General features: G+C 44.1%; 1 protein-coding gene across 3 annotated transcripts in view; it reads left to right on the top strand.

Annotated features, from left to right (window-relative positions):
* Positions 1–599: 599 nt before the first annotated feature.
* The window catches only part of LOC128879214 (optomotor-blind protein), a 114224-nt gene continuing 88685 nt past the window's right edge, over positions 600–26138 (top strand). The window contains exons 1-2 of one of the 3 annotated variants that reach the window (XM_054128152.1): positions 600–2481; positions 17115–17433. In XM_054128152.1, coding sequence (XP_053984127.1) covers positions 1767–2481; positions 17115–17433 — 1034 coding nt within the window. In that variant the 5' untranslated portion in view covers positions 600–1766. The remainder of the gene's footprint in view (positions 2482–17114; positions 17434–26138) is intronic. The other 2 variants (XM_054128150.1, XM_054128151.1) reach the window with 2 other exon arrangements.

The following is a 26138-nucleotide window of genomic DNA, read 5'->3' as shown; positions in this document are numbered from 1 at the left end:
AAAAGATCAAGACTTTCACCATAACGTTCTCAAAAATGCTTTCAGACATTTCTCCACGAGAATTCTGAAATATTCTCTTTGTTAAACACCTCAACGTCAAGCGTCCGCGGAAAACGAGTCGTTCGGCAAGCACCGGTAAAAATCCAGCGTGTCAATCGCCAACGTTCTCGCAGCGAAGTTTCGAGCAACGTCGATCGGCGTTTCCCCCTCCACACTGTACCCCCGCCTACGAAGCAGAGACCGCGGGGAGGGTGGTGTTAATGGGCGTACTCGCGGTTAACACCCTTACACGCCGGATGGTGGGGGGTGGTGGCAGAGAGAGAGAGATCGAGGGAAGAACGTTCGGAGCGTCGTGCAGAACCTAGTGTGTGGAGGGGATAAGTGAGATAGACGAGAGAAACACGGAGAGTGCAAGAGAAACGCTGAACGTCGGAAAAGGCGTCGAGAGCAACGCGCCTCGGATTGGCGCCGGAACGCCAATCCGCGCTACGAGCGCTCATTATCGCCCGCTGGAGTTCGTGGAAGGGCGCCAGTAGACTGCTACGTCCACGCTCTTCTATCGCTCGCATAATCGTATTTCCTTCTTCATCGAGCGTACAGCGCAGAACGGCTCGACTGGCGAGTTCCCCCACCGCGCGCGTCACTCGGGGTCGTAGGGGAAGGGAGGAGGAGCCCCTGTACCGTCTCAGTCTTCGCGTCGCTGCCCTCCAGCATTCACGCCTCCCGCGTCCGTTCGGCGGCGCAGGCACACTCCGCTCGTCTGTATACACGCACACGCGAGCGTCCGCGTACACGTAGACGCGCGTACACACGCCCTGAATCCGGACGAGGACTTTAGCACACCAACACCTCCGCGGGAGGTGTGGGGGTGAGCCCCCAGAGGAGGTGTCAATCCTAGCGCTGCTCAGTGACCATCGCGGCGCCACCCAAGTAACACCTTTCGTCCGCTCTCCAGCCCCAGCCGAGGTTCGCTGCTGAGCCAAGCCGTAGAGCCCTCTCTCTTGCCTTTTTGTCGTCTGATTTTCGCGTGCGGATATACGCTTGCTGAACTGTCCTCGGCGTCGTCCGGCCGTCGGACGCCGCTCGAACCGGTGCGCTCTTGCTCGCCAGCTTCTCCCGCGTCGTCGCGTACCCCCGTCGCGCCAACGAAACCGGATTCGGCAGTGAGGTGATCAGCGTGCGCTGGGAGGAACTTCCCGCGGACCTAGTGCACGTCAGTGAACAGTGAACCGCAGGATAACTACTATCCCGTTAAGTGCTTCATCTCTAGCAGGCTCGTCCGAAAAATCCACCGGCTCGTTGAAGAGCTCGACGGCCCACAGTGTGTCTTCGTTGATTGAATTAAGTGTGCTTACGGTGCTGGTGGACCGGGTGTTTACAGAGAGTGCTGTTCCTGGGAGCCGAGAGGTTCGTCGCGTAGCAAGACCGTCGCGACGCACGATATGTCGTCTGGACGGCTCGCGACGGTGCTTGAGGCGACCGAGAGATCCCAGTGGGAGCTACGAGAACGTAGCCAGGACCGCGGAATCCGCTCCTGAGCGGGCCGGAGCGACGCTTCCCAAACATGTCCGAGAATCAACCGAACAGTTAATAGGTGGACGGGTCAGCTAGCCAGTGATAGAGACAACGGACACGAGAGACGCGATTGTAGCGGCCTGAAGTGTCGCGATTAGTGGACAGACAGTGCGTCAGTTAGGTTATAGAGTCCCTCGGTTTGAGTCACTCGAAGAGGAATCTCGCGCGACTCGGCACACTCGCCCGTCTCGATGAGATTCGAACAAGATACAGCGTGCAGGGGTACCCACTGCGCCAGCACTCCGCAACCCTCCGCGCTGCAGCAGCGATCACGGGTCGAGGAGGTGGTGGAGGAGGAGGTGGACTCCTCCGCGAAGGACATAGAAGGTCAACGGCGTAGACGAGAATTGGAGGCTAACGTGGTCGAGGGTGCGAACACGGGGCCGAGGGCCGAGGCGGGGGGGCCTGGGATGGCGTACCCCGCGTCAGCGACGGCTCTGAATCAGCACTCGCCCTTCCCAACGTCGATCGCTGGGACACCGTCCAGCAACCCCAACGGACACATATCCGGCGGCCACCTGCCGGCTCCAGCAGCCCCACGACCGACGGACTTCAGCGTCTCCTCGTTGTTGACCGCGGCCAACACTCATCCGCCGATTTTGGGCGGTTCGTCGTCGCAAGGAAGCGCCTCACCGCCACCAGGAGGACCTGGTAGTCCAGCCGCGGCACCGGAAACGCCGCCGCCGTTGCTCAGCCAGAGGGAATTGTCGCATCCGTCCTCGGCAGTAGTCGTGGCCAGCTACTTCAGCGCTGCCACCCTGGCAGCGGCCGGATTCTACAATCCGGCGGCCCATTTGCCGGCGACCAGCTCGCCTGGTCCGACGGCGCATCATCTACAAGGAAAAGGAATCCTCAGTAGCGCGCATCATCACCCGCATCTGAACCCACACGGCATCACGCCACCAGGTGAGCGAACTGTGTTCTTATCCTAGTCACGAAGATCCTCCGAGTGTCGTGTACTCGCGGCTAGGGGTCAGTGCGTTGACGAAAGATTAGGATCGTTAGTTATCACCAGTGGACAGTTTTCACCGAAGTGTGCCCGATAAACGGTGTTGCGGTACGGGTCTTAACTTGTTACAGTATCCGTTTCTGATGAAGGATAGATGGAAATCATATGAGTGCCGTGTCTGCGTCTAAGATTCCCTAGATCGCTAGTGGCCAGTTTTCGGATGAAGTGTATCGAAGCATTGTGTTCCACCGATGAGAGGTATTAGGGCTGAAAATCCTGTTTCTGTAGAGCTTCCGTCCGTTGAAAAATCTCTTTCTGAAGGGTGGATAGGTCCGTTTCATAGGGTGTCGATGGTGAATAATTAAAATTTGCTCATGAACCTTGCAGAGCAAAGTGCCTAGACAAGAAACAGTGCTTAGAGTATCCAGAGAGACCACTGCTAGGCAATATTTATGGTTTAACAGCATCTAGTAGGAAACTGAGGTTAACGTTCATCTTGATATACAGTCACAAACTTATTCACATATTCTTCTATACTGGGACTCACAATTATTTGTCACTGAACACACTATATCGTGTCGCACGAGGCTTGTAACCTTTCACTTCCTGGAAACAAGTCCACAATTGGTGAATTAGACGATTTAGGCTTCTGTTTCGGATCAACCAGAATTCAAATTAGAGAAACTATCTCATACAGCATCTTTTCCAGATCGGAAACAGGCTGGATAGTAGAGACAACATCGCCAAGAAATGAATTACTCTTCAAAATACTGAACGTATTTGCAAATTCAGGTGAATTCCGGAATACAAAGTCTCTCCAGACAGTATACGTTATAATAAGAGGTAGAAGAGATTAGATACCCAAGTCTTCTTTCCTAGTAAAACAGGTTTTATATAGATAAGCGAGTTCAAAAACTGTCATAAAGCGCTACTTCTTCGCGGCAGAGTCACAAGATCAGATAAATATCCTGTTTTGGCTATGAACGGCGTCCTCAACCAGTTGTAGCGCGTGTTACGGCCACGTAGGCTCGTGGAACTTCAATGAAACCTGTGAATCTGGACGTTAAGTGATCGTAGTGGTCATATTCACATGTAGACTCGGCTCCACGAGTGTTTGGTTTAGGATTCAGCGTACAGACGATACGGTATCCCCGAAAGAAACAGCCAATCCTCGTTAAATCGTTGTTTTCGAAAACACCGGGGCGTTCGTTTTTGTTGAAATTGGGTAAACAAGTCTCTCGAAGTAGAAATCGAAAAACTTGACTCAACGCTGGCGGAACGCGTCACGCAAAAACGCGAGTTCGCGACTGTGATCGAAGTGGAGGTCTAGAAGTTCCGCGGAGTTGTTGCAAATGTTCAAAAACTTGCTGTTCGGGTTACAACCCACCGAGATAGAGTTACCAAAGCGTAAAAAGAACTTCTGTTGCGTTGACAACATCGTTGTTTCTTGAGATATCAAGTTTCTTCTGTGCGGATTTAGTAAATTCGAGGAGCCGTTCGTGTTTTCAGAGAGTCCAAGTCTATGATTCAACGTTGAGTAACTAGTATATTAGAGAGTTTAAGTATCTTAATGAAATTGTTGGTTCTTTGGGAAACCAAGTTGAACTTCTGAGGATTTACTGAGGATTTAGTCAATATCAGATATCTTCTGTGACCTCAGTAAAATCATTGGTTCTTTGAGAAACCAAATTACAATTCTGAAGATTACCAGTCATCATCACCTCAAAAATCGTCAGAATCAAGCCACCAAGGTCCCCATTCAAGTCGTATTCCCCAGCAATTCCTCAGAATCCCCATGAATCTTCCAGAAGTCCTTGTAGAAGTCGTCAATTGCCGCGTCAGAGTCGTCTGGGAGTCTCTGTTACACCAAAAAACAGCAGTGATCGGGTGTTCGTTGCCTTAGCCAGTTCAAGCATCGTTCCGCCAGGTTCTCCGATCAGGAATTCCTCGGGCAGGCCGCGGTGAAAAAGAGCTTCGCTGGTAGAAAAATCGGCCGGTATTTAATTACTGTATCCGCGGGTCACTTTTACGAGCGACAGCGGTGAACTTGTTACGCGTTTGCGCAAACCGATATCCGCGTTCTGACGCTTATTTCGGCGGTAGCCGCCGTTTAGAAACATTTGGTTGATTCGTTTTGCGTTCACTTTCTCCGGTTTTCGCGAGCGCAGGGCACGTATCGTTACTGGAAAGCCCGGCGGGTAGCGATGACGCTCGCAACGATCGTCCAGGGAAGATCTACGCCCGGCACGTGAGAAAACCGTTTCATCGCTTATTCATCCGCTTAGATGGCAAGATACATTCGTTTTCCGAATCGACGTTGCCGTTGGATCGGTTTGTTAACGTTTGCGGGCATGTGTTTTCACTTGGCCGCCTGTACGCCTGTCAATCTTTGCAACGACGTTGTTAGATGCCTCGCTGGCGGTGCCTGGTTGCTCTCCGCGTCGATTGAACTTTATGGGGAATCCATGGGATGATTTATCTGTTGGCTAGTTAGCGTGTGTGGGCGGTTGACGACGTTGAGGTCAGATGCTGGTTTAGGGTTCATATGATAGAGACGGTGGATCCCTGGATGAAGCCAACATCGGCAAACTGCTTACTGATGGACCGGATTTTATTGACTACTATGATTTATCTGTTGGTGTAGTTAGCGACTCGTATACTATTGATAAAGTTGAGCAAGTTTTAGACCGCACAACTGTTGTGAAACGTCGCTGGCTTCTGTTTTGTAGGTAGATGCGCTTCTCAGAGTTTTAGGATCTTGGTTCAAGATTCATTAAAAGTCATCCAATTTTTTAAGGCACTGCTAGATCACATTTTATGGGGAGTAACGATTCATATATCGATTAATTAGTGAGCTGTTGATGTTTTAATCTTGAATCTTGTAAATGTATCATCAGCCAAGTGTCCTCTTACCTATAACAAATTAAAAATTGTTGATTGAGAGTCCAGAAGCGTATTACAGGGTGATATAAGGGCTGTCAATTTTACTCTACACTGAATTAAACATGTCCTCAATTTTTAATAGGCACATAAACTAAAGTTAACGTAGAATTCCGGTGATTGTTCTATTTCTGGCTACTTATAGCCTTCCATTTTGATTTCCCCACATATCAAAGCAGCAGGACCTCGTACTTTTCAATATTCAAACTTGGTGTAGCGTTTTTCCTCGTTGTAAGTTGGAAAATGGCGGACATTCGAAGGTTCCAGTCCGCAGTTATCACCGATAACATTCTTAATATATCCCTTAACAATCACGTTACCTTCATACGCGTCAGAATTAATAAGATTCTTCTCAAGATGTCATCTCGAAGCCATTGGGATTCGATGCAGACTCGAAATCGTTAACGGGGAAATTAAACTCAATTTCAAAAGCAAGATCGTAAACACCTCGATTGCTAGCCAGCGTTTCTGTGCGCGTTTCACTCGTACGATCAAAATTGTAAGAAAACCCGTTGATCGCGCGATAACGAACTCGAATCCCCGACGCGCGAAATAATGATTAAAATTGAAAGAGGAATCGTTAATTTCGCCACGAGAGGCCCCTCGGTTCTTCGAACCAATTATCAGTGAAACTGAATATAAAGGAAGGTCCATTAATGCCCCTATCGCGAGCGCCGGCTGATAATCCTTTAACATCCAAACGGGAGCTATTTTGCATAGTTCACGTTTTACGTTAATTCGTCAATCCCGCAGTTCTTCGCGCCAAGTAGCAATTAAAATAGAATTAAACCTGTAAACTCGCGATCTGGCGAAATCGAATGAAGGTCGAGGGAAAATTCATCAATTCTGCCATCGCGTGTGCTCTCCCGGTGGCAACCAATTAAAATAAAATTAAAGTAAAAGCTCTCTTTACCGCGCACGAATCGACGGGGTAACTAAATTAAAATTGTAGAAAATTTCATTAATTCGCCGCGATCTGCGAGCTAATTCTTCTCTCCATTAGCCGTTGATTGACATATAAAATATAAAGAGACGCGATCCAAAATTGCTTTATAAATTCGTGCTGAGCAGACAGAAAGATGTTTCATCGGCTGTTAATTAAAAAAAAAAAAGTATAAAAATTGGAGTGCTCGGTATCCGTTCACGCGAACTTCATAAAAATTTGAGAAAAATACGAGGCTCTGAATTTTCCGATTAACATTTTTCTGAAGTTATGAATCACCTACATTTAATCATCTTTGTCCAAACATTTTTACTATCCCAATTAAAATAAAATGTCAGGCCTTTCCTCGTCAATAAATATGTTCAGAATTTTTCCAAAAATTCCAAGTGATTCAAAGACGCCATCGAGATTGCTTAAAGCACCAAAATCCTCGCGAACACGTACCCTGCTCGTTATCTTGGCGCGGTGCCATTGTCCACCGGAAGCGCGGTGATTTTTCGCGGGAACATGCGTCTGTCTGTTTGTCTGTCTTGCACGGCACACCCGACGGGAAAAATCTGGCAAAAGCGTGGCTTTTGTTCGCGCGCACGCGAGCGCGTTCACCGATGCGTCGCGCAACCCCCGATTGCCCTGAACGGACATTGTTAATCTGGCTGTCGATAAACCGCCGCTAATTAGATCCGTTTAATTACCACATTCGTCGACTCTTAGCGCTATAGGTTGTCGGCGAATCGTCAAATTAATCGTTTCCCAGCGATAGTTTGCGCTATGATTCGAAGAACCGTCAGTGGCGACGAGCTGCGTCTGGTAGGACGAAGACTGATGAGGATTGATTACCTAGTGAAGCGGTCAGTTAAAAATCAGATTAAAAATGAAGATATTTTTGTGACCCACTTGGAGGTTTTGACCTGGAGACGTGAAGTTTGAAGGAAATTTGATTAAGAAAATTGTTGATAGTTGAGCAGCTTTGGTGGAGGGTTAAGTAGCTATCGAAGCCTAAAGGAGTATCATATCGCGACAATTCCACTGCGTTCAGCTCGATATTTACATTTCCTTTCTTTTTATCGATCGAAGTTAATCGTAACGAAACGAAAAGTGCGAAGAATCCGTAGTGAATTTCTTTGGCGAAGAGTTCGCCATGTTTTTACGAACGAAGTTGCGAGAGACTGGGCTGGAGTTGCGAACAATTCTGCACAGAAACTTTTCGACGAGTTGCCGAGTTCCCGATGAGAGCCGTGATAAATTTCATGTAACGAGGTGAAACGAAAAAGATCGTTAGTGCGAGGATTAATTAGCAGCCGGAATCGTCCTCTAGCCTTCGTTTAAAAATAAACAGACGGACTGCCGGGGCGGACAATCCCTTCGACTAGCTTAGAACCTAAGAACCTGATGGTTATTCCAAAACTGTTAAATATTGATGGAAGAATCTTCGTGTAGTGCTTTAGCCGTCTCAGTAGTGGTTCTGAACAATGTTGGAAGTTATTGCAGTAAGAATAATATTGACAGAACACTATGGGAGGCTCTAGACTTCAGAATTATAGGTCACAACATCAACAGAGCCTCCTAGCTGATAAATAAAGTCTTCTTTAACCTTTCCAATCTCTGGAATCATTATCAGAAATTGCTGAGAGACCATAGACCTCAGCAGTCACTTTTTCCCTTCTTAGTCAGAACTTTTCTAAAGTTCAACTTCAACATTCGAAGAATCGACGCGAATATCACAGCTGAAGCACCGTTTTCTAACTTCGGTGATCGATATCCGTTACTTAGGGGTCGGTTGAGCAAAAGGCAGTGTCCCATTGGGCAATGGCTACAATAACGCAGGAAAGACGATAAGATCGTGAACGTAGTTATAGCGCTGCTCGTAGGAAAAATCCTGGCCGCGCGTCGGCGATACATCACAGCTCTGGTGGCGATAACGCAATCGATCTGGCATATCTCTCGCGCTAAACGAGCAACGCCATATCGTTTCCAGGACGCGTGGTCATTGTTCCATCGGCGAACGGACGCGGCTTGTCTAGGGAAACGCTGGGAACTGTCCAGGAAAAGTGTGACCCAGGTGCGACTGGATTACGACGCGGTGTGACATCTGGTGGTCGATGGGGAGGATTGAGTCTTTGAGGATGGCTAGCCACTTGAGTCCATTTTGGTGTCGTTTGAGATCAGGTGAACGAGGATAGGGAATTCAGCAGTCTGTGGATGTTGAGGGACTTCGTTTCTTAGGCAGTGTTGCGATAGATGTCTGAAGAGCTTCGGAAAGTGACACTCGTGTACTTGGAATGGTGGACTAGATGAGGATAGTCAGTTTTTCTGTCACGATAAAGATTGTGGTTCCTGGATAGTGTTTTCAACACAGTTTTGAAGACTCTTAGATGCGAAGAATTGTGTTCTGGTGTGTACGTGTCTCTGGATATTGATGCCAAGAGCCTTTGTTCCTCTGCTTTTTAACAGACACTGGATGACACTTGGAAAGTAGAACCTCTTAGTGGAAAATATTGTTATCGAACACCGTTGCTACTTAAGGATTGATCGTTCCAAAATGGATTTGTTTTTCGGAATAAAATTGGAAAGTGACTCGAGCTTGTAGATCAGACGCATCCTTTTATACTCTAATCGGACATCTCCCATGTTGGAAGGTACTCCATATTTTAGCAAAGATTTGTCGACGCTTAAACAATGCAGAGCGTAATTCTTGCAGCCTAGAATCTCGACGATGTTTATCTCGAACAGTAAAGACTTAGATTCTAAGTCTTAGAATAATCACATAATTGGGAAAAATACTGCGTGGACGCTTGATCGAGCTCTATATTACACAGCCAGACCTCGGATCTCGCTAGAAGCATCGAATGTTCTAAAATGGCGGACGATTTAGCTACAGAGAAGTATAATTTTAAGACCAAATAAAGTATTAGAAACATTCCAAGACTGTTCATCACTGGCAAAGCATTACACACTTGACGTAGGTCATTTGAGAGTCAGATATTTTGAAAATTTCAATGATATATAGAAAAAATTTTTAAGTTTTTCTAGTTATTCTCCAGAAATCACAGGTCTATAGGCATTCCAAGTTGTTCCAAAATTGTACAAAGTGAAATGTAACGATTAGATCATTTTTGCTGACACTTAGAAGTTCCACAAGTATCTCTTCATCGTCAGAAATTTGCAAATACTCCGTCATCGTCCTGTCAAGCTCGATTTCTTGCTCGTTTTCGAGCGGACGCGCGGCTATCCTCCGAGATCAGCAAGGAACATCGCCGCGTCGGGCTGGCAGCGTGAAAAAGCGAATCGGACTGCGATGAAACGGATTTTCAGTCGGCTCTTATCTGACATCTCATTATTACACGCGTCCACCTCATCCGCTGCAACTAGTTATTCCCTTCGTTAGCTTCAATGATGAATTAATTCACCGCGCCCGTTGACACGAGTTGTCTCTCAACGCGTCTCGACGAGCCATTCCAAGGTGCAGCTGGACTCTTCGAGCCCGCTTCCACGGTGACTTTCTTCTATTCCTTCCAGAACAACTTTTTGCGATCAGGCATCGTTGACTCGCTATAATTCAAGCTACAGTTGCATTAAATAAAGCGAACGATTTTAATCCTCGTCAACTAACCAAGATTATTAATAATAATTTTTGTAATTCTCTCGCGCCATCGATGTATACTTTGGAATTAATTAAAGTAGTATCATAACGAACCAATAAAAATTAAATAAACAATTTTTATTCGTGAATTTCGGGCTTCCAACAGAGGAGGTGAGAATAATAGTACCTCAATTATAAAATAAAAAATCGAATTACAGATCTCGACAAAGTGGGAGGGTCATGGTAAGCTCCACTTTTCACTTTTTCCGTACTTACACTACGATTCTCGGTGCCACGATTGAGGCGTGACGATTCAAAGAAGACCTCGCCTGAGTCGAATGGCGAAACGACGAAGATCTTGTAGCGTTCTCGCTGGAGGCTACTCGGCTCGACAAAAGCGCGTAATCGGAACGCGCCAATAAAGTTTCCGCGGTTTCGGACGAGCCTTTGTGCCCGTTTGCCTTCGCTGAAGCCTCTTGCGACTCTTTGTCGAGTATTCTTTGCACGTCGCGGGATACTCGGGGACGGGAACGTTACCAGCGAATGCAAACTTGCTGCAATTTTCTGAAGAACGGGGATTCCTACGTATAAATAAAGATTCAGTGTTCACGCCTGTCGGGATCGCGAGCCTACGCCGTTTGATAGATCTCTAGCGCGTTCTCCAAGAAAAGTGGATATTTGGGACGCCTGACCTTCGAATAACCTCTATGCATCCGCTTACAGAAGAGGTTAGATTAAAGAAAAATAAACAAAGCTGACCTTCACGTCTCCTCTAGATTTCAAATCAAGGGAATAGGTTCAAGAAAAATAAACAAAGTTAGAAAGAACTGTTGCCGCCATTTTCGATTCCTCTCGAAGTCACACGTTTTCAAAGAGATTATATAAATTTCTTTAATATTAGGTTGTCCCAAAAGTTTCTTCCGTGACTTGCACTCAATTATTTTGTATGGCAATGTTTATATAAATAGACAACCTAATTTCTTAGATGTTAACGTTGTAACAGTAATGAAGCAAAACGAATTGTATGCAATTGTATAATGTAACATTAAACATAAAATATTGCGTATGTATTACTTATTAATAAAATGGAAGAAACTTTTGGGACAACCTAATATAAAGCCAGAAAAGTTCTTCATAGAAACAGACTCTTGAGGAAAGCAGTTTACGGTAGCGATTTTCCATCGATACGTCAGGGAGAACGAGCGATTCGTTACTGTTTTGCCGCCTTTCCCAGTCATTTTTCGAGTGCCTTCATTTTCTAGTCGGGCTGTCAGCCAACTGACCGCAGCTTCGCGACGATTAATCTTGCCAAGGGCACGACACAACGTTCGCCGTGTGTATTCGAAATTCGCAGCGTGTCGCCAACCGCGTAACCCTTGGTCCCGGAGAAAACGAAGCAGGGTATTCTCATACGCCAAACGAAAGTTTGAGAAAAAACACGTCGAATGTACCCAGAGAATTTTTTACGTTGGAGTCGTACTTCTCGAGAAAATCGAGTTCGAAAACGCGTGGGGCGCACGAAGGGTAAAAACAACGTAATTCTACAAGAGAAAATGAATTAAAATCGAGGGATACAATTTTTTCGTACGAGGCACCGTTTTTCTGGAAAATCGACTCCAAGTCCGTTTAGGGCACGGCAATTTTGAAATTCGATTATACAGGAAACGACGTATCCAAAAATTTTACTCAACATTTTCGTTTTATTTTGGTTCGTAGAATCGCTTTCCATCTGTATTTTTAATGCAAAGTAAAATAACAAAAATCATCGAGCCAACAAGTGGTTCGTAAATTGAAACTGATTCAGACGATAAATGGTCGTCACAACTCTGAAAATTCCAGTCATTGAGAAAACGAAATTCTTTCATTCTTAAAAATAATTAATTTTTTATAGCAATTATTCTGATTAATTTATTTATTAAATTTGTCAATATAGGTTTGCGAATACGCGTATATTTTCAACGAAATCCATTTCCAAAGAAATGTATAGATATACGATTATTATTTTCGTTTTTCAAAGTTACGTAACGAACGAGTTTCAAGTACTGTATAAATATGTTAAAAATTTCCTATTCAATCCTTGCACGAAAAACCCAGAGACTTGACAAGCTCTATGAATTTTCATTCGTATGTTTAAACAATTGGAATGTGGATTAGCATCGATACACTCCGTCACTGATTACTTGGCAAACGTTTAAATTGAAATTAGTTTATTTCGTAGATAAAATAAATATAATAATTGGTAACATTACTAGCGGTGGAACAATATTCGTAAAGAACGCAAATGTGAGTTAGCGATTTTTGGACTGAAAACAATTGTCATTTATTTACGCTTATTTATGGAATATTATCGTCCAATAATATTCATTTATCCAATACTCTTTACTTCTCTCGGTAAAAATAGTAATTTATTTTAATATTATTTTAATACATGCGCACACGAATACATATTGTTATTCAAAAATTTGCTATTCCAGTAATTGAACACAAAAACGATTTACTGAAATTATTCATTTATTTTTGTTTAAACGGGTATAACCTATTAGTACACAAAACGTGTGAAATTGTTATAGATGTTTGCTATTTATTATGAAAATGAGGTGGTTAGTTTTCTTTCACAATAATATTAGAACAGACAATAGATAACAATATTAATACTAGATATACTATCACAATTTATTCAGCATTCGAATAATATTTAAGAGCGAGCAAAAGGGTCGGAAAGTTTGATAGAGGAAATAAAAACGATCAGCATTGTCGATGAAAACGCGAAGGAATCGAAGCGAAACGGCTGCGGATACAGAGAAATACGAGACAGATGAACGGTATCGATTTAATGATCGGCTCGCGCAGACTTTGTTTGATAACAATCATGAAGTCATTAACGTGGCAACAGGTTCTCGCATTTTTTTCCCCAAGCCACGCACCCGGCAATTGATCGAAACAGAAAGAAAATACCAGAAGCCGTGTCCATGCCGTTACCTATTAACTACATCATTAGTCATAAATAATATAATCGTGATTTGCATCATTACGAATGATCATTTCACGGGTAAAAATGCTACGCGGCTGGAAACGTGGGAACGAAACTTACTGAACAAACAATTAACTCCTTGAATCTAAAGAAAAACATTTGATGGTTCAGTGAGAATTAAAATAAAATTTTCCGAAAGAAGTAATTTGAAGTGGGCTTAAATTGAAATTAAAGATGTTTCAGGATTTATTCGAATTTTTATTAAATTCATTGTGTGCGACCAAAAGAATTGTTTTACGGAAAGAGATTTTAATTTCACAAATAAAGGAATCACTAATGTATTCAAGTAATTTCCTCTCAAGAATTAAGAAGAAGTTTTTGTAATATTGTAAAAACCGAATAGGTCCGAGCAAAAATTCTGTGGGAAAATTCTTAAGGCGAAGTTAAGAACGGCTGCTAAATTGCGATTTTGTTAATTGAAATAATAATTTAAATACGACAGCTGTGGGACGAAAAAGCGAACGTTGCCGACCCGGAATTCGGGAAAGTTGATCTCGCATCATCCAGCCTTATCTTAATTGATGGTGGTTATTGATCCTCAATTTAGCCGAGGGACTTGAAAGGGAAGCCGCCGAATTTACGAGGATTTTACGCAGATACGGTCGGTGCATTTGTATGCTGGAATAATAAATAAAATTTGCTCCGCGGACAAACATTATCGTGACCCAGAACCAAAAATAACACATACGTTTCCATTAATTGCTCTATTGACCAGACCAATTAACGATTGCGTGATATTCGGTCGAATTTTGTTCAAGATTTAATTAAAGTTTGCTTCGATAGCATTCAACAAATATTGCAATAGTAACATTCAGTGTAGACATTCGCAGCGCAAATAACACACAGGAAAAAGAACATTTCGATAGAATAAAATACAATTTACCACAGAAACAGTGGCTCGTTAGATAAATAAACTCACCTCGATCGAAGATGCCAGTTCCAGTCGAAGCTTCACGAATTATATCGCAATCGATTCTGCCAAAATACGGATTCAGTCTTCAAAGCGCGAGAATCGACGAGATCAAGGGATATCGGAAGGAAGACAGGCGTTTAAAGTTCGCGATAGAAGATCCACTGGCAGTTTGCAAACTCGGTGGTAAATTCTCGTTACTTCTACCGTTCAATCCTAACCTCACCACGCTCGGCGAAGTTCGAAACTTTGTCTGCTATATAGCCCGTCCTTGTCTTCTTCGCGCTTCTTTCTCTCGATGGTTGCGTTGGAAAGCACGAGTTGGCTGCACTATTCTTGATACAAACAAACACACCACCTTAAGAATAGAACTGACGCGTTCCGAGGGTCAACAGAGCAATCTGTACTGTCCAATTGTTAGCGTGGAGTTGATCGATTCGATTCTACGACGATATCGACGCCATTAAGGGGTTAGCTCGATCTGTAACGCACGCCTTGGAAAAATTGAAGCTTCTGAGATGTTTCGAGTCAATGACAGCGCGTAGCTTCCGAGTCTTGTCGATTGTCTTGACACCTAATTTAACGCAAAACACACTGAACACCGTGAAACGTGTATAATATCGACCGAGAATTATCGAATTAATTCATTCGACGCAAGGAGCACGCACGAGCGTCACGGTTGACGACTGACTGACGTGTGGCGCTCGAGCGGTGACGCGAGAATTATCGATACGCGGAACGATCTGTTTTCGAGATTTCGATCGCAGTCTGGATCGGTGCGCGCACAACAATAACCGCGCGTCTTGAAGGTTAGGACGCAACAATTTGCATTTTCCTGTGGTTAAATGTTTACTATGTGGTTAATATTACAGTGGGTGTAGAATGTATTCGTACACCGATCAATTTCGCAAAAAAAACTTTTGTGTGAAATTGTAGTTTATTAACTCGTTTTTTTTATAATCAATAATATTTTACATATTCTTGGAAGTCTCCAAGATAGATATAGTCCGAACAACATTTACTAGTTAATATAATTTGTGAAATTAACAAAACGATGCGAGAAGTGGGTAAAAGTATAGAAGCAATAAGTATTTGTACGATTCTTACGACGAACCATTTACGGTAGAGTTCGTAACGTAAACACATTAGTTTATTGCTCCGTACGAATTAGAAAACGTCAAATTTTCAGTAAAGTACTTTTAAGAATGGCTCTAATACAGGAATTGAAGAAGATTCCACTTCGAATAACTAATAATTTAGTTAATTTAACGCTTAGAAGAGTTGCAATAATGATAAAATCAAAAGGAAATCCTACGAAGGAAGTATTATATATTAGGTGGACTGGAAAGTAATGTCGTTTTTTTTTACATTACATTCGAACAAATTTTTTATAAATTTCTATTTTTAATTATTAATTGTATAATCGCTACTGTTATCAATAGCCTTTTGTCATCTAGTGTGCAAATTGCCAATGATCGATAAAAATCAATGAGCTGATGAACGATAAACAAGTATTTAAAATTGCAAAAACGACATTATTTTCCGGTTCACCTAATACGTATAAATTAATGTAAATATCTTTTGTTTTTAATCAAGTTTCAAAAATTAAACAGTTGTGCGAATACTTATTGCTTCGATATCTCTATCGATTAATAGTATTTTTCTTATTAATTTCGCAACTTACATAAATAGCTACTTTTTTGTAATCTATCTATTCTAGAAATTTCCGAGAAATATGTAGAATGTCATTGTTTATAAAAAATAAGTTAATAAATTACAATTTTACATAGTTTTTTTGGAAATTGATCGGTGTACGAATACTTTCTACATTATTTGGCGAATTACGAGTGCGACGATCGACTAACGAACCTTCGTTGGATCGTTGAACTGTAATTATAGTTGCAATTAATAATGATTCGATTCTTGGCTGTTCGTTGTGACATGTGTGTCAAGTGATGATTAATTTACAGGTTAGATTTAGACTGAATGGTTGAAAATAATAATTATTAGTTCACGGTTGTTGCAGTAGTATGTATTATTCTGAATTTTCTGAATTATTGAAATATAGTGTTCGCAATTTTAAAATAGGAATAATTGAATCGTTCACCGCTCTGTAATAATTTTCAACGATGACTTTATTTCACTCTATTGTTATCCAATTTCACTGTTTGAGCCGTGTGTTTATAACAACGTGAAAATTGATACGTTGCCGTTATTTTTGTTGTGCCAATTTTAATTCATACGCAATTAAACGCCAATAATATTTTAATTAAGGAGCTCGCCCACTGCGATCGAATATTATCAATTACCGTTCGTTTTTCAGCGGGAATTTTTAAAGAGCACAATTTGACTAATAAATTTTTCGTCGCTTCGCACAATCAACAATGGAAATTTATCTACGTATAAGTAACTCGCAGTTTTTTATTTTTCAATTTCATTTGAGTTCATCGTCAGTTTATTATGTATGATTTTATTTGATAATGGCAATGATGGTACTATTGCTACAATGGGATGCAGGATTATAGTTAAACTATTTTTCTGTATAAGTATAAACTAAAATAATGCTGTCAGTCACACACACACACAGTTTGACACTTTGACTATCGCAGATCTGTTCGCTTCGCTCTCCCATTTAAAACTAAAACTCTAGCATTCGTTCAGGGATATCTTCCTAACCTAACACTCTTACCATTTAGTCGCTCCCTTAACCTAAACATTCGCTCGATTCCATCCGTTTATTTTTCAGTCACACTTCAAACTTTCGCACGGTCCAAAAACTCTTCTTTCACAACTCAGGTTGTTGTCATCCATGCATTCGTCACCAAAATCATACTCTACAATTATTAATTTTGTTTTGTGTTAGCAGTGAATATGAAAATTAAATTAGTTGAAATTTATTTATTTTACACTCAGGGTGGGGTGTTTAATCACGTTCTCCAGTTTGTTGCAAACAAAAAATGTAGAATAACATGACACAATGTTAACGTTTCAATCATTATAGAATTAATAACATATGATAGTTCCGATTGTCGTGTCCTTTTCAAAATAGCTGTCAAAGATTACTCGACAGAATAGATGAAGTCATCCAGTAAAAATGAGTGATTATTAGTTAGGTTAGGAATGAATGAAGTAGGGATTTATCAGAGAAGACAGTTAAGTAACGATTGTTTGAAATATTCGTTTCAGGTTTAGGCCTGGGACCACATACCCCCGAAGAAGCGGCCGTTCTAGCGGCAGCAGCGGCAGCATTGCACCACCATCATCAGGGTGGTCCTGGTGGACCAGCTATGAGGCCACTCAGGCCTCACCTACCCCCGGGGATGCTTCACGCGTCGCCACATCCCCTGGCACCTCATCATCCGCTCGCGGGGCCTCATCCTGCCCTCATGCCACCTCCAGAAGATGACGGTGTGGTGGACGATCCCAAGGTCACCCTCGAGGGCAAGGAGCTCTGGGAGAAATTCCACAAGCTTGGCACGGAGATGGTGATCACGAAAAGCGGCCGGTAAGTGTCAACAATCTTCGTTAAACCATAATCCTTCGATGAGGTTTACTTACTCATCGACTGCGTCAGCGGACCAAGTCATATTCATTATGTTCTTCAGCTTGAACATGAGCAATTGTCACCTAGACCAGCTGTGCTTGTTTACCTTTGTTGGTACATCCTTTGCGTGTCCAGGTCGTATTCACCAGGTTCTCGAGTTCGGAAATGCAGAATCGTCACTTGGACACTCTATAGTAGCTTCTTTTTATGTCGTAGAAGCTAGACGTAGCGCTCCTTCGTCGAAACGTTTACCTAGATTCGAATACCTCCGCTTATAGTTCAATCCCTATTACTGCAACGTTCAGCTCACATCCCTTCTTCTTAGAAATGCCAAAACCTCACCTGAACCAACCCCGGTAGCTCTTTCCTGCGTCGTGCGAGGCTCCGATCTCGTCGAAACGTTGATCTCGCGAGGTTGATTCGCTGATCGCTCGAATATCTCGAGCTGATCAAGCGAAACGGAAGTGGGAATTGCCGCTGCGGTCTCCGCTGTGCGCGGACAGGCTAAACGACGGACTCTGCGGTTCCCCTAGTTAAGCGCGCGGAGCGCACTCGAACATGACGTTTGGTAATGCGTCGCGATTTCGGTGGATCAATCGTGGCGAGTCGCGTTGCCTTCTATCGCGAGGAACGCGGTAAGGCAAGAGCCGTGAGAAAAATGACGGGCTGTGAGCGAAACACGAGAAGTCAGCGGGTCCCGCCAAACCGCAGGAAATCGCTCCACGGACCCGGTTAAACTCGTTCGCGAATTCAGCCGTGGATTTTGGTCGCTTAGAAGTGAAAACGAGCTGGAAAAGGGTCCTAGTATATAGGAACCCAATATAGGGACTCAGAGCTGTAGGATTCAGGGCTGTAGGACTCGTGGGCTATCGAATTTGCTACTGCGACGTTTAGGGATTGGCTATTCTCACTCTACTATTTCGATCGCTTAGTATCAATTGTTTTATTGCACCCTCAGCGTTACCAGGTGATACCCTTTGTATTTCTAAGCTTGGAAAAGTCAGATCATCGCCTGGATCAACCCCGGTAGCTTTTTCTTAACGCTATCGAATGCTACCGCGAGTCATAGTTCCATCTAGTGTCGTAAAATCCACTTCTCCAGGTCTTCAGCCTTTCTACTTCCTGGAAGGGTTTTGTTTGAAACTTTAACGCGAATCTTCAGTTGTTTACCAACCAAGTTCACTCCGCTAGAAACTCGGCTCCGAGACGCGTTTCATCGCGCTTAATAATTGAGAGCGTGCTCACTCAAAGTCTGCCTTCGCTAGACTTTTCCCTCGGTGGCTCGACCGATCAAAAATTCCCTCGATCGCAAGCGCGATGAACTCGATTACACTGAAACAGAGGGAAAAAAAAAAGAAAGTAAAGGGTATAAGGGAACGAGTTGCTGGGGTAGTTTCATCGAAACCACCAGACGAAACGCTTTTGTTTCGCGGCGACAGCCGAGGAAACGCAAAGCCAAATACGTCAGAAAACTATGTAATAGCTCGGAATAGCGGATACCCTCGAGCGAAAGGGTGAGTATGGATGTTTACATATTTCATATGTGACGCACACAGCTGAGTGCAAAAAAGTTACGCGCGTGTGCACCCTGGATTACGGTTCCAGCTGGCGGGAAGCTATACAGCATGGATTTAGTTTAATTCGCCCTTTTTCGAGCGCTTCTTGCCGGCCGATACCGTACGCAGTCATTAACGTCGGTATTACAGAAGCTAGCTTATACTGTATTGAGCTGCGAGCTACATCAAACTCCTGAGCCCCGAGATTATAGAGATAGAGGACGAACACTTGTACTTGGAAGCGAGCACAGACCAACGAATTACTCACGAGCAGACAAAACCAGAGTCTTGGAATCCACCCCTACCCTAGCCAGCAGGAGTTAGACAGCATCGTGGACGATCCTCCAACCCAAGACACGCCATCGATCTCCCCTATCGTTCCAGAGATCCCAGCCTAGGCATTCTGCAAACGTCGAAACACGTTGCTCGCTGATGTTTCACGCAACAGATATAATCGCTCGGAACGGGCCCTGATCGGTCAGGCCCGGGCCTCGCTCTAAATCAATCTCCATCGATAAATAATAACCGTCGAGTTAGGGCTGTCCCAACGAGGTCTGGCCCTCTCCCTCTCTCCTGGGCGAGACGACGACGACGACTATCACGGATAATTACACGCGCGGAAATTGTGCCTGGCCCAATCTGCGTCCGGTGGTCTACGTCTCAATACACTGTGCGCGAGTTGTTGCTGTGCGTGTTCCTGACCTACCGGTGGCCGGCGAGCACACGCAGCCAACGGGCCCCGAGATTCGGGGCCGTGGTCGTCGAGGACTCGCATAATGCCTCTGGTGCTGGGCCCGGGAACGGAGGTGGGGCGGGGACTAAGTATAGGGCTGGCTTAACGATGTTTGTTTTATACATTGGCAGCCTCTTCTCGAACCTGTAATCTTTCTAAACGAGATATTACCCGGGCCCAGCGCGAACGCGGACTTCAACGGTGGGTGTGCGGCCCGAGGAGAGGGATTTCGCACTCGCGGCGCGGTGGTGGGGCGCCGGGCCCCGAAATTGCCCCAACGGGCCCGCAAATTGCTGGCCATTCACGAGCTATGGCGTGCGTGTTGGTGTTCGTGGTCGAGATCGCAAACGGGGCAGGATCTGAGCGATGTTAACTTGCTTTCTGATCTTTAGTGCAATCCTGGCTTTTTCTTCAGAGTGTTAGATTCATTCTAATAGATATAGACCACTAAGTCCCAAGGAGCAAGACCCAGCTAACTCGTCATACTGTAGTCCTGATTTGCTTTACATTTAAAATTTTAAAATGCGGTCAAAATAAATTATAGTGGGCTATAGTATGAAAACCCCTGGCATAGACTGATGCTTCCCAGGTGTGAGATTCTCGGCGATGGCCACGATTTACTTTCAATTTAGCGGAAATTCTTGAAAGACTTCGAGTGTTTGAAGTTTCACGAGAACGGTGATCAGGTTAACACTCGGTATTCGGTCGAGGTGGCTCGAGGGTTCTGAAGGATTCCAAGTTTTGGAGGAGAGGTTGACGAGTAGGAGAGGATGAAGTATCCCTGTGGACATGTTCACTGTCCCCATTGCCTTTTCTGGGGTGTCAAGATCTTCCTCTTGTAATTACCGATCCCAAATTGCTTTTCGAGTATAGTTCTGTCCAACATCGAATGCATAGGTTCGAAGAAATGGGTAAGAGCGATGTCTACTGGCCTAGTTGTCCTGCCGTAGTCTAGGAATTTCTAGGTGTAAATTCTCGTTCAATTATAGAAATACTTCAGGTTGTTCGACAATTAGCCCCGGGCCGTTAGCGTCATTCCTTTAACAGGATCTTAGCACAAAGATTGATAGAGTCTAGGTAGAACCTAATAAATCCAATATACCTCATAATTATTATACTTCATTTTTTATTTAATATTCATTCCCCTTCATTTCCAATACTACCAAAAATTCATTTGTATCCAAATTGTGTGGCATCGATTCTGTGCGTATAGATTTATCGTTAGTTATTGACGAGCATCCCAGGAATATATTTAAGGAATATATTTATCGTAAGTTTGCAGACGTCTGTCCAACTCGCCAGGTGTTTTAGTTCACGCAAGTCCCCGGGCAAATTTGCGGGAAACTGTAATTCCCTTAATGGCAATGAAAATTGTCTCCCCTATTAATCATTAGGATCAATCCTGTTGGCGCAATTAGCAGCACGGAATTGGCAGTCGATGTTCGTTTTCTTTGCCACACGGGCTATACAGAACGGCTCCTAATTGCTCGGTCTCGGTCGTACATTAAATTTCCAAACAGTTTATCAAGAGAGGAACAACGAACGCTTAAATGAGCCAATTAGGCAGTGAGTGAACACACGAGGGAACCGCTCGACGTAAATAAAGAGAAGTTTCTGACGATTTGATGCGGTTAGCGACTCGGTGTTTGCAGTCTGTTGGGGCCGTTTAGCGCCTGCTTTATGGGACTTAATTTCTCTGATTTTTAAATCAAATAAAGCCCGCGAAGTGCGAGACCAACAAACCATAAAGCCGCCGCCACCGCCAACGCGGCCCAATGGAAATCTTACGCAATCGGCTTAAGAAACATTTACCACTTTGCCGTGTAATATTTTTCTTTTTTTTTTCGCGGACTTAAAAGTGTTTGTAGAATCCAACCGTCTATTACACGTTTGGATGGAAATTTCAAACGTTTTGAAGCGTGTAATTTCGGTCTAGCATAAAATTTTCAGTTAATCTTTCGCAGTTTGGTACGATATAATTGTCCCATACATTTTCCAGGTTGATAACCAATTTTTCGGAATTAATTTTGGCACTTGAATAACAACTACTTCGTTATTCTGAATTTTCCCAACGTTCGCTGTTAAATTTTTCGTTAGCCGTTCTTTTTTTTTTAACCAGGAGCTAGATTTTCGAGCAGAAATGAAAATCGTCGAATATCGTCTGTTACGAGGTACAGTAATTTTGTTGTTGCGCAACGAAATGGGACATTCCGTGCCGTGATCGCGCACGGGCTTTGAATATAGCTGAGCTATCGGCCGCGATGAAATATGCACGTTCATTTTGACGTCTAAACTCGCGCTTATCGTTAATACTGCTCGTCACTTTATCAACGACGAATGTTAATTTTTACGTCCACTTTGCAGGAAATGGCCACTTAAAACAGAAATAAAAAGAAAGAAAACGATCGGGCAAATGTAACTGCAATTGTTCTCGGGCAGGTGACGCGCATGATTCTTTTTAATTGTGAAAACGGGTTCGGGTAGGATTTTTGAGTAGAGAACCAAGTTGGGCTACGTAGAATTTGGACGTCTTAGTGTCACGTATTTATACAGGTTGGGCCAAGTAAGTGCAGTAGATCGTTACCAGTAGATTTAGATAAAAATGTCTGAAGGAAAAAGATGAATATAGTTCAAAGCGTACTGTTAGGACCATGTTTTATTTATAAGTGCAATGGTGCATGTGCAATTGATAGTTGCATTAGTTTCTTTAATGTAAATGTATGCTTTTCCTTATATTGGTTGTTTCCTTTCGTCGTTCTACGTGAAATTGTATTAGGTTGAAGTAGTAGAAAAATGAGTAGTTCTCGAGATCCTCAAACATACAATACAAATGTCATAAGGTAATCAACGATTAGAAACTAAGAGGTACGTCTTCCAACAAAACTATTTGAAATGGCCTATATAGGCTCCAAACATTTAATTTCACCATTCTTTATGTCGTCCATTTAATTCTTTATTTATTATCGCATCTACTATTATTTCTTTAAAACGACTTCGATAATCTTTCATCGACACGAGACTTCATTCCCCTTGAAATTAAAATAATATACACTTCCGGTTGAAGAAGGAAGTTATTCGTCGACGGTTGGACATTTCAAGAGCAATAACGCGAAAATCCAGGCAATTATTCACATCTTATCGAATCAGGTTAACATTTCTCTGCCTCGAAACAACAACGATTTCCGTCACGCATTCGCGTGCGTATCCAGAGCCACTCGATTGCGATTTACTTTTCATCGAGGGTGCTCGGTGTGATCCACGCCGGAATAATCTAATCGATGATCAGGTTAGCTTCGAGACTCGCTCTTTTAAATTTAACAAATAATTAGCATTCTTTGAGATATTCATTCCTTGGAAGACTTATAGGAAGACATGTTAAAAAACATGGATCATATCTTTGCGTTATGTGCATTGTCTTCAGGATGGTAGATCGTTAGGGTGTTCTTAGTGCAACCTTCGTGGACTGTTTAAAATAAATTCTAAATTCCAGAGTAGTTAGAAAATGCGTTAAAATTGCCTCATAATTAATTGTCCACGTCTGTCCATCAAGGTCACGCAGCATCGTTCAAAAAAATCTCGCATTGAGCGTGCCCCTCACCCTCTGCGCTACACTTCTGCCCTCTCGAAAGGTCTAGCAGCGCGTACCCTTGCCCGTCTCGCCCTCGGGCAACCCCGTCTATATATACCTGTGGCGTTCGTTCGCAATCGCCGGGTATCCCCCTTCCGCCAACCGTTTCTCTCTCTCTCGCTCCGACAGGATGCCCCACCAATGGCGCTCTCTTCGTCTCCGTCGATCCTGCGCGGGCGCATGTGCGAGCTCTCAGTTTCTCTGTCGGCCGCGAGGGGAACGCTTTCTCCTCAGGGTCGCGCTCGTCCCGTCTTCTGTCGGGATCTGGTAATTAGCCGTAGTGGCCTGAGCGCGCCTGAAAATGCGCTCTGCGATTGTGGTGGAAGTGTCAGTATCGCAGGCGGCCGTGTATCGACGTTTCCTTCTCCGCCGCGGACGAGAGCGCTGGAAACGGGGGAGCCTTTCAAAGCAACCCCCCCACCGTAATCCCCCGCCGGCAAAGCATCCTCTTCGTTTTTCACCGGGTTTTTGTGCGAGCCACAGCGCCCCCTCACACCCTTCGACAGCGATTCCCACGTGGGTGACGAGCCAGGGACGTCGAGGTGTCCTCGACTGTCACGTGAAGCCGAGCGCATCGGAGGTTTAGGTAAGTGGTGGCCGTTTTTTGTGACTGTTTTTTTTCTATTGGAGTCTTCACCAGGATGATTGCATGGGATTGTGTTTCAATGGACTGTCGAAGGATTGAGTCGACGATTTTTTATTTACTCGACGTGGAGGGAATTTAGAGTTGCTAAACTCGGATGAAGGGACAGTGAGGTTTGTTTAATTTGTGAAGGTTTGAGATTTTGCTGAAGTTGGTGATTCTGGAGGTCCAGTGAAAGATCCTGAGCTGTTGTGTGCTCAAGGGCCCTGATACATGAGGGTTGGTGCTAACTCTTAGGGGTTCTAAAAGTTTCCACTGAAGTAAGACAAATAAAAGTTCTCTGACTCCCTCAAGCGCTGCATACAAGGGTAGTCTTCCCTATCAGGGTCTGCAGATCGTTAAAACATATTCATAATTAAATTTTCCAATGGCGTACCACGTCACGAGACTGTCAGTGCCGGAAGGGGTTAGCACCTGTTCGATTGCTGAAGTCTCTTCATTCCCTTTGTCGTGAATATTTTGCTCGACAGGCAACGCTTGCGCGTTTTTCACTTGGCTAAATATTTGCGTGACATTGTCGGTCGGCTCCTCCCAATTTTTGTACTCGTTTACAATTTTCGTTGGACAGGCGCGAGAGCGCCTGACAGCACCCTGTTGCGTTTATCTCCACCAGATCGCTCGAGGATCGCGTGACGTTCACGGTGAAAGGTTTTCGTGGCAATCAGGGCCGGCTTAAGGCATGCACTTTAAGATCTAAATAATGACTGGAGCTTTGTTGTTCTTTATCTTGTGTTCGTCAATTTTACAGATATTTCTGAGAATTTCACGGTACACCAGGGATCTGCAAAGCTCAATTCTCTGCTGGTGGAAATGTGAGATATTATCAAAGATGTTGAATTTTTCAACAAATCAATTCTTCGTGTCGATACAAACGGGAAAATTCTTGTCCATTTTGCGATCGGACGCTTCCTTATCTAGTTGGAAGAAATTCAAGTTCGTGCGCGTGATGGGCACGCGTCTCTCGAGTGTGCGCATGCGCAGCCGCGCGATCAGCTAACTGAAATACAAATGGCGCGCGCTAGAAGTCCCGGTAAACTTTATTTGCTTATATCTAGACGACTAGGTCTCAGATCGCAAAGTGGTAAAGGACTTCTCGATGTATTTTCATGCGAGGAATGAATTCTGGTAAAAAGACCGTACATTTTTGTCGACGCTAACGTATACCTCTCGCGGCAGGAATGAGATGCGTTGAAGTCATTGAGAAATCAGCGCGGCGTAGATTGGTAGATAAACAAAAGAAACACGAGCGTCGACGTCGAGCAAGAAGGGGCGCTTTCGACGCGAGAGATTGATTGCTCGAGCTATCCGGTTAATGGCTCGTAATTAGGCCCGCTGAACGGTTCAATATTTATTTGTTTATGCGACCCTTTAACGCTGGGAATAATAAATCACTGAACGTTTGCTCGCATGACGCTGGTAATTGAGTCTGTACGTTCAACTGCGGTTAAGAGGATTAAGATATTTTATTATCGGAGTTTATATTTAGAATATTATTCTGCTCTTAGCTGTTAAATATTTTGGAATATTATCGCTCGACCATGGTGTAGGTAATAAAAGCTACGGGTGGGGGGGGGGGGGGGGCTAGAGGGTGCTGAGCTTACACACAGGAGAGTTAAAGAGTACTGAGCTCAGATATAGGGAGTTACAGGGTGCTAGATTCAGCTCTGGGGTCTAGAGCATGATTTTGTTCGCATAAACGAGGTTCTACTATATTTCACTGTCCTCCTGAACAGTCGCTGACCGTTCCTGAATCACCCTGTACTTTTAAGTCGTCTGTAATCAGTCCTTCCCCGCAATCGTTTCGAAATGACCGTGTACTTGGTGCCTAACCTACAAACTCATCCATCAACGCCTCGAAACTCGTCCACCGATTCAGCGTCGCGAAGCAGAAGGCCAGCGTGGCGCGGCTCGCGTGCGATGCGCTATCTCGTAATCGCGTGTACAGGCTTTTGTAGCCTTGAAACATGCTGCGAAGTGCCGTCGGAGATAAGGACATTCGTGTTTGAATAAAATGAAAAAGCAGCGGGAACATCGACGCTGCCGGTCGGAGGGGAACCGGTAAACGGGAGGGTGGGTGGGGGGGAGGGGAGGGGGAGGAAAAGTCTC

Source organism: Hylaeus volcanicus, chromosome 7 (assembly GCF_026283585.1).
Source record: "Hylaeus volcanicus isolate JK05 chromosome 7, UHH_iyHylVolc1.0_haploid, whole genome shotgun sequence".
Classification (NCBI taxonomy): domain Eukaryota; kingdom Metazoa; phylum Arthropoda; class Insecta; order Hymenoptera; family Colletidae; genus Hylaeus; species Hylaeus volcanicus.
The sequence above is the reverse complement of the archived record's forward strand: the minus strand, read 5'-3'. Positions and strand labels throughout refer to the sequence as shown.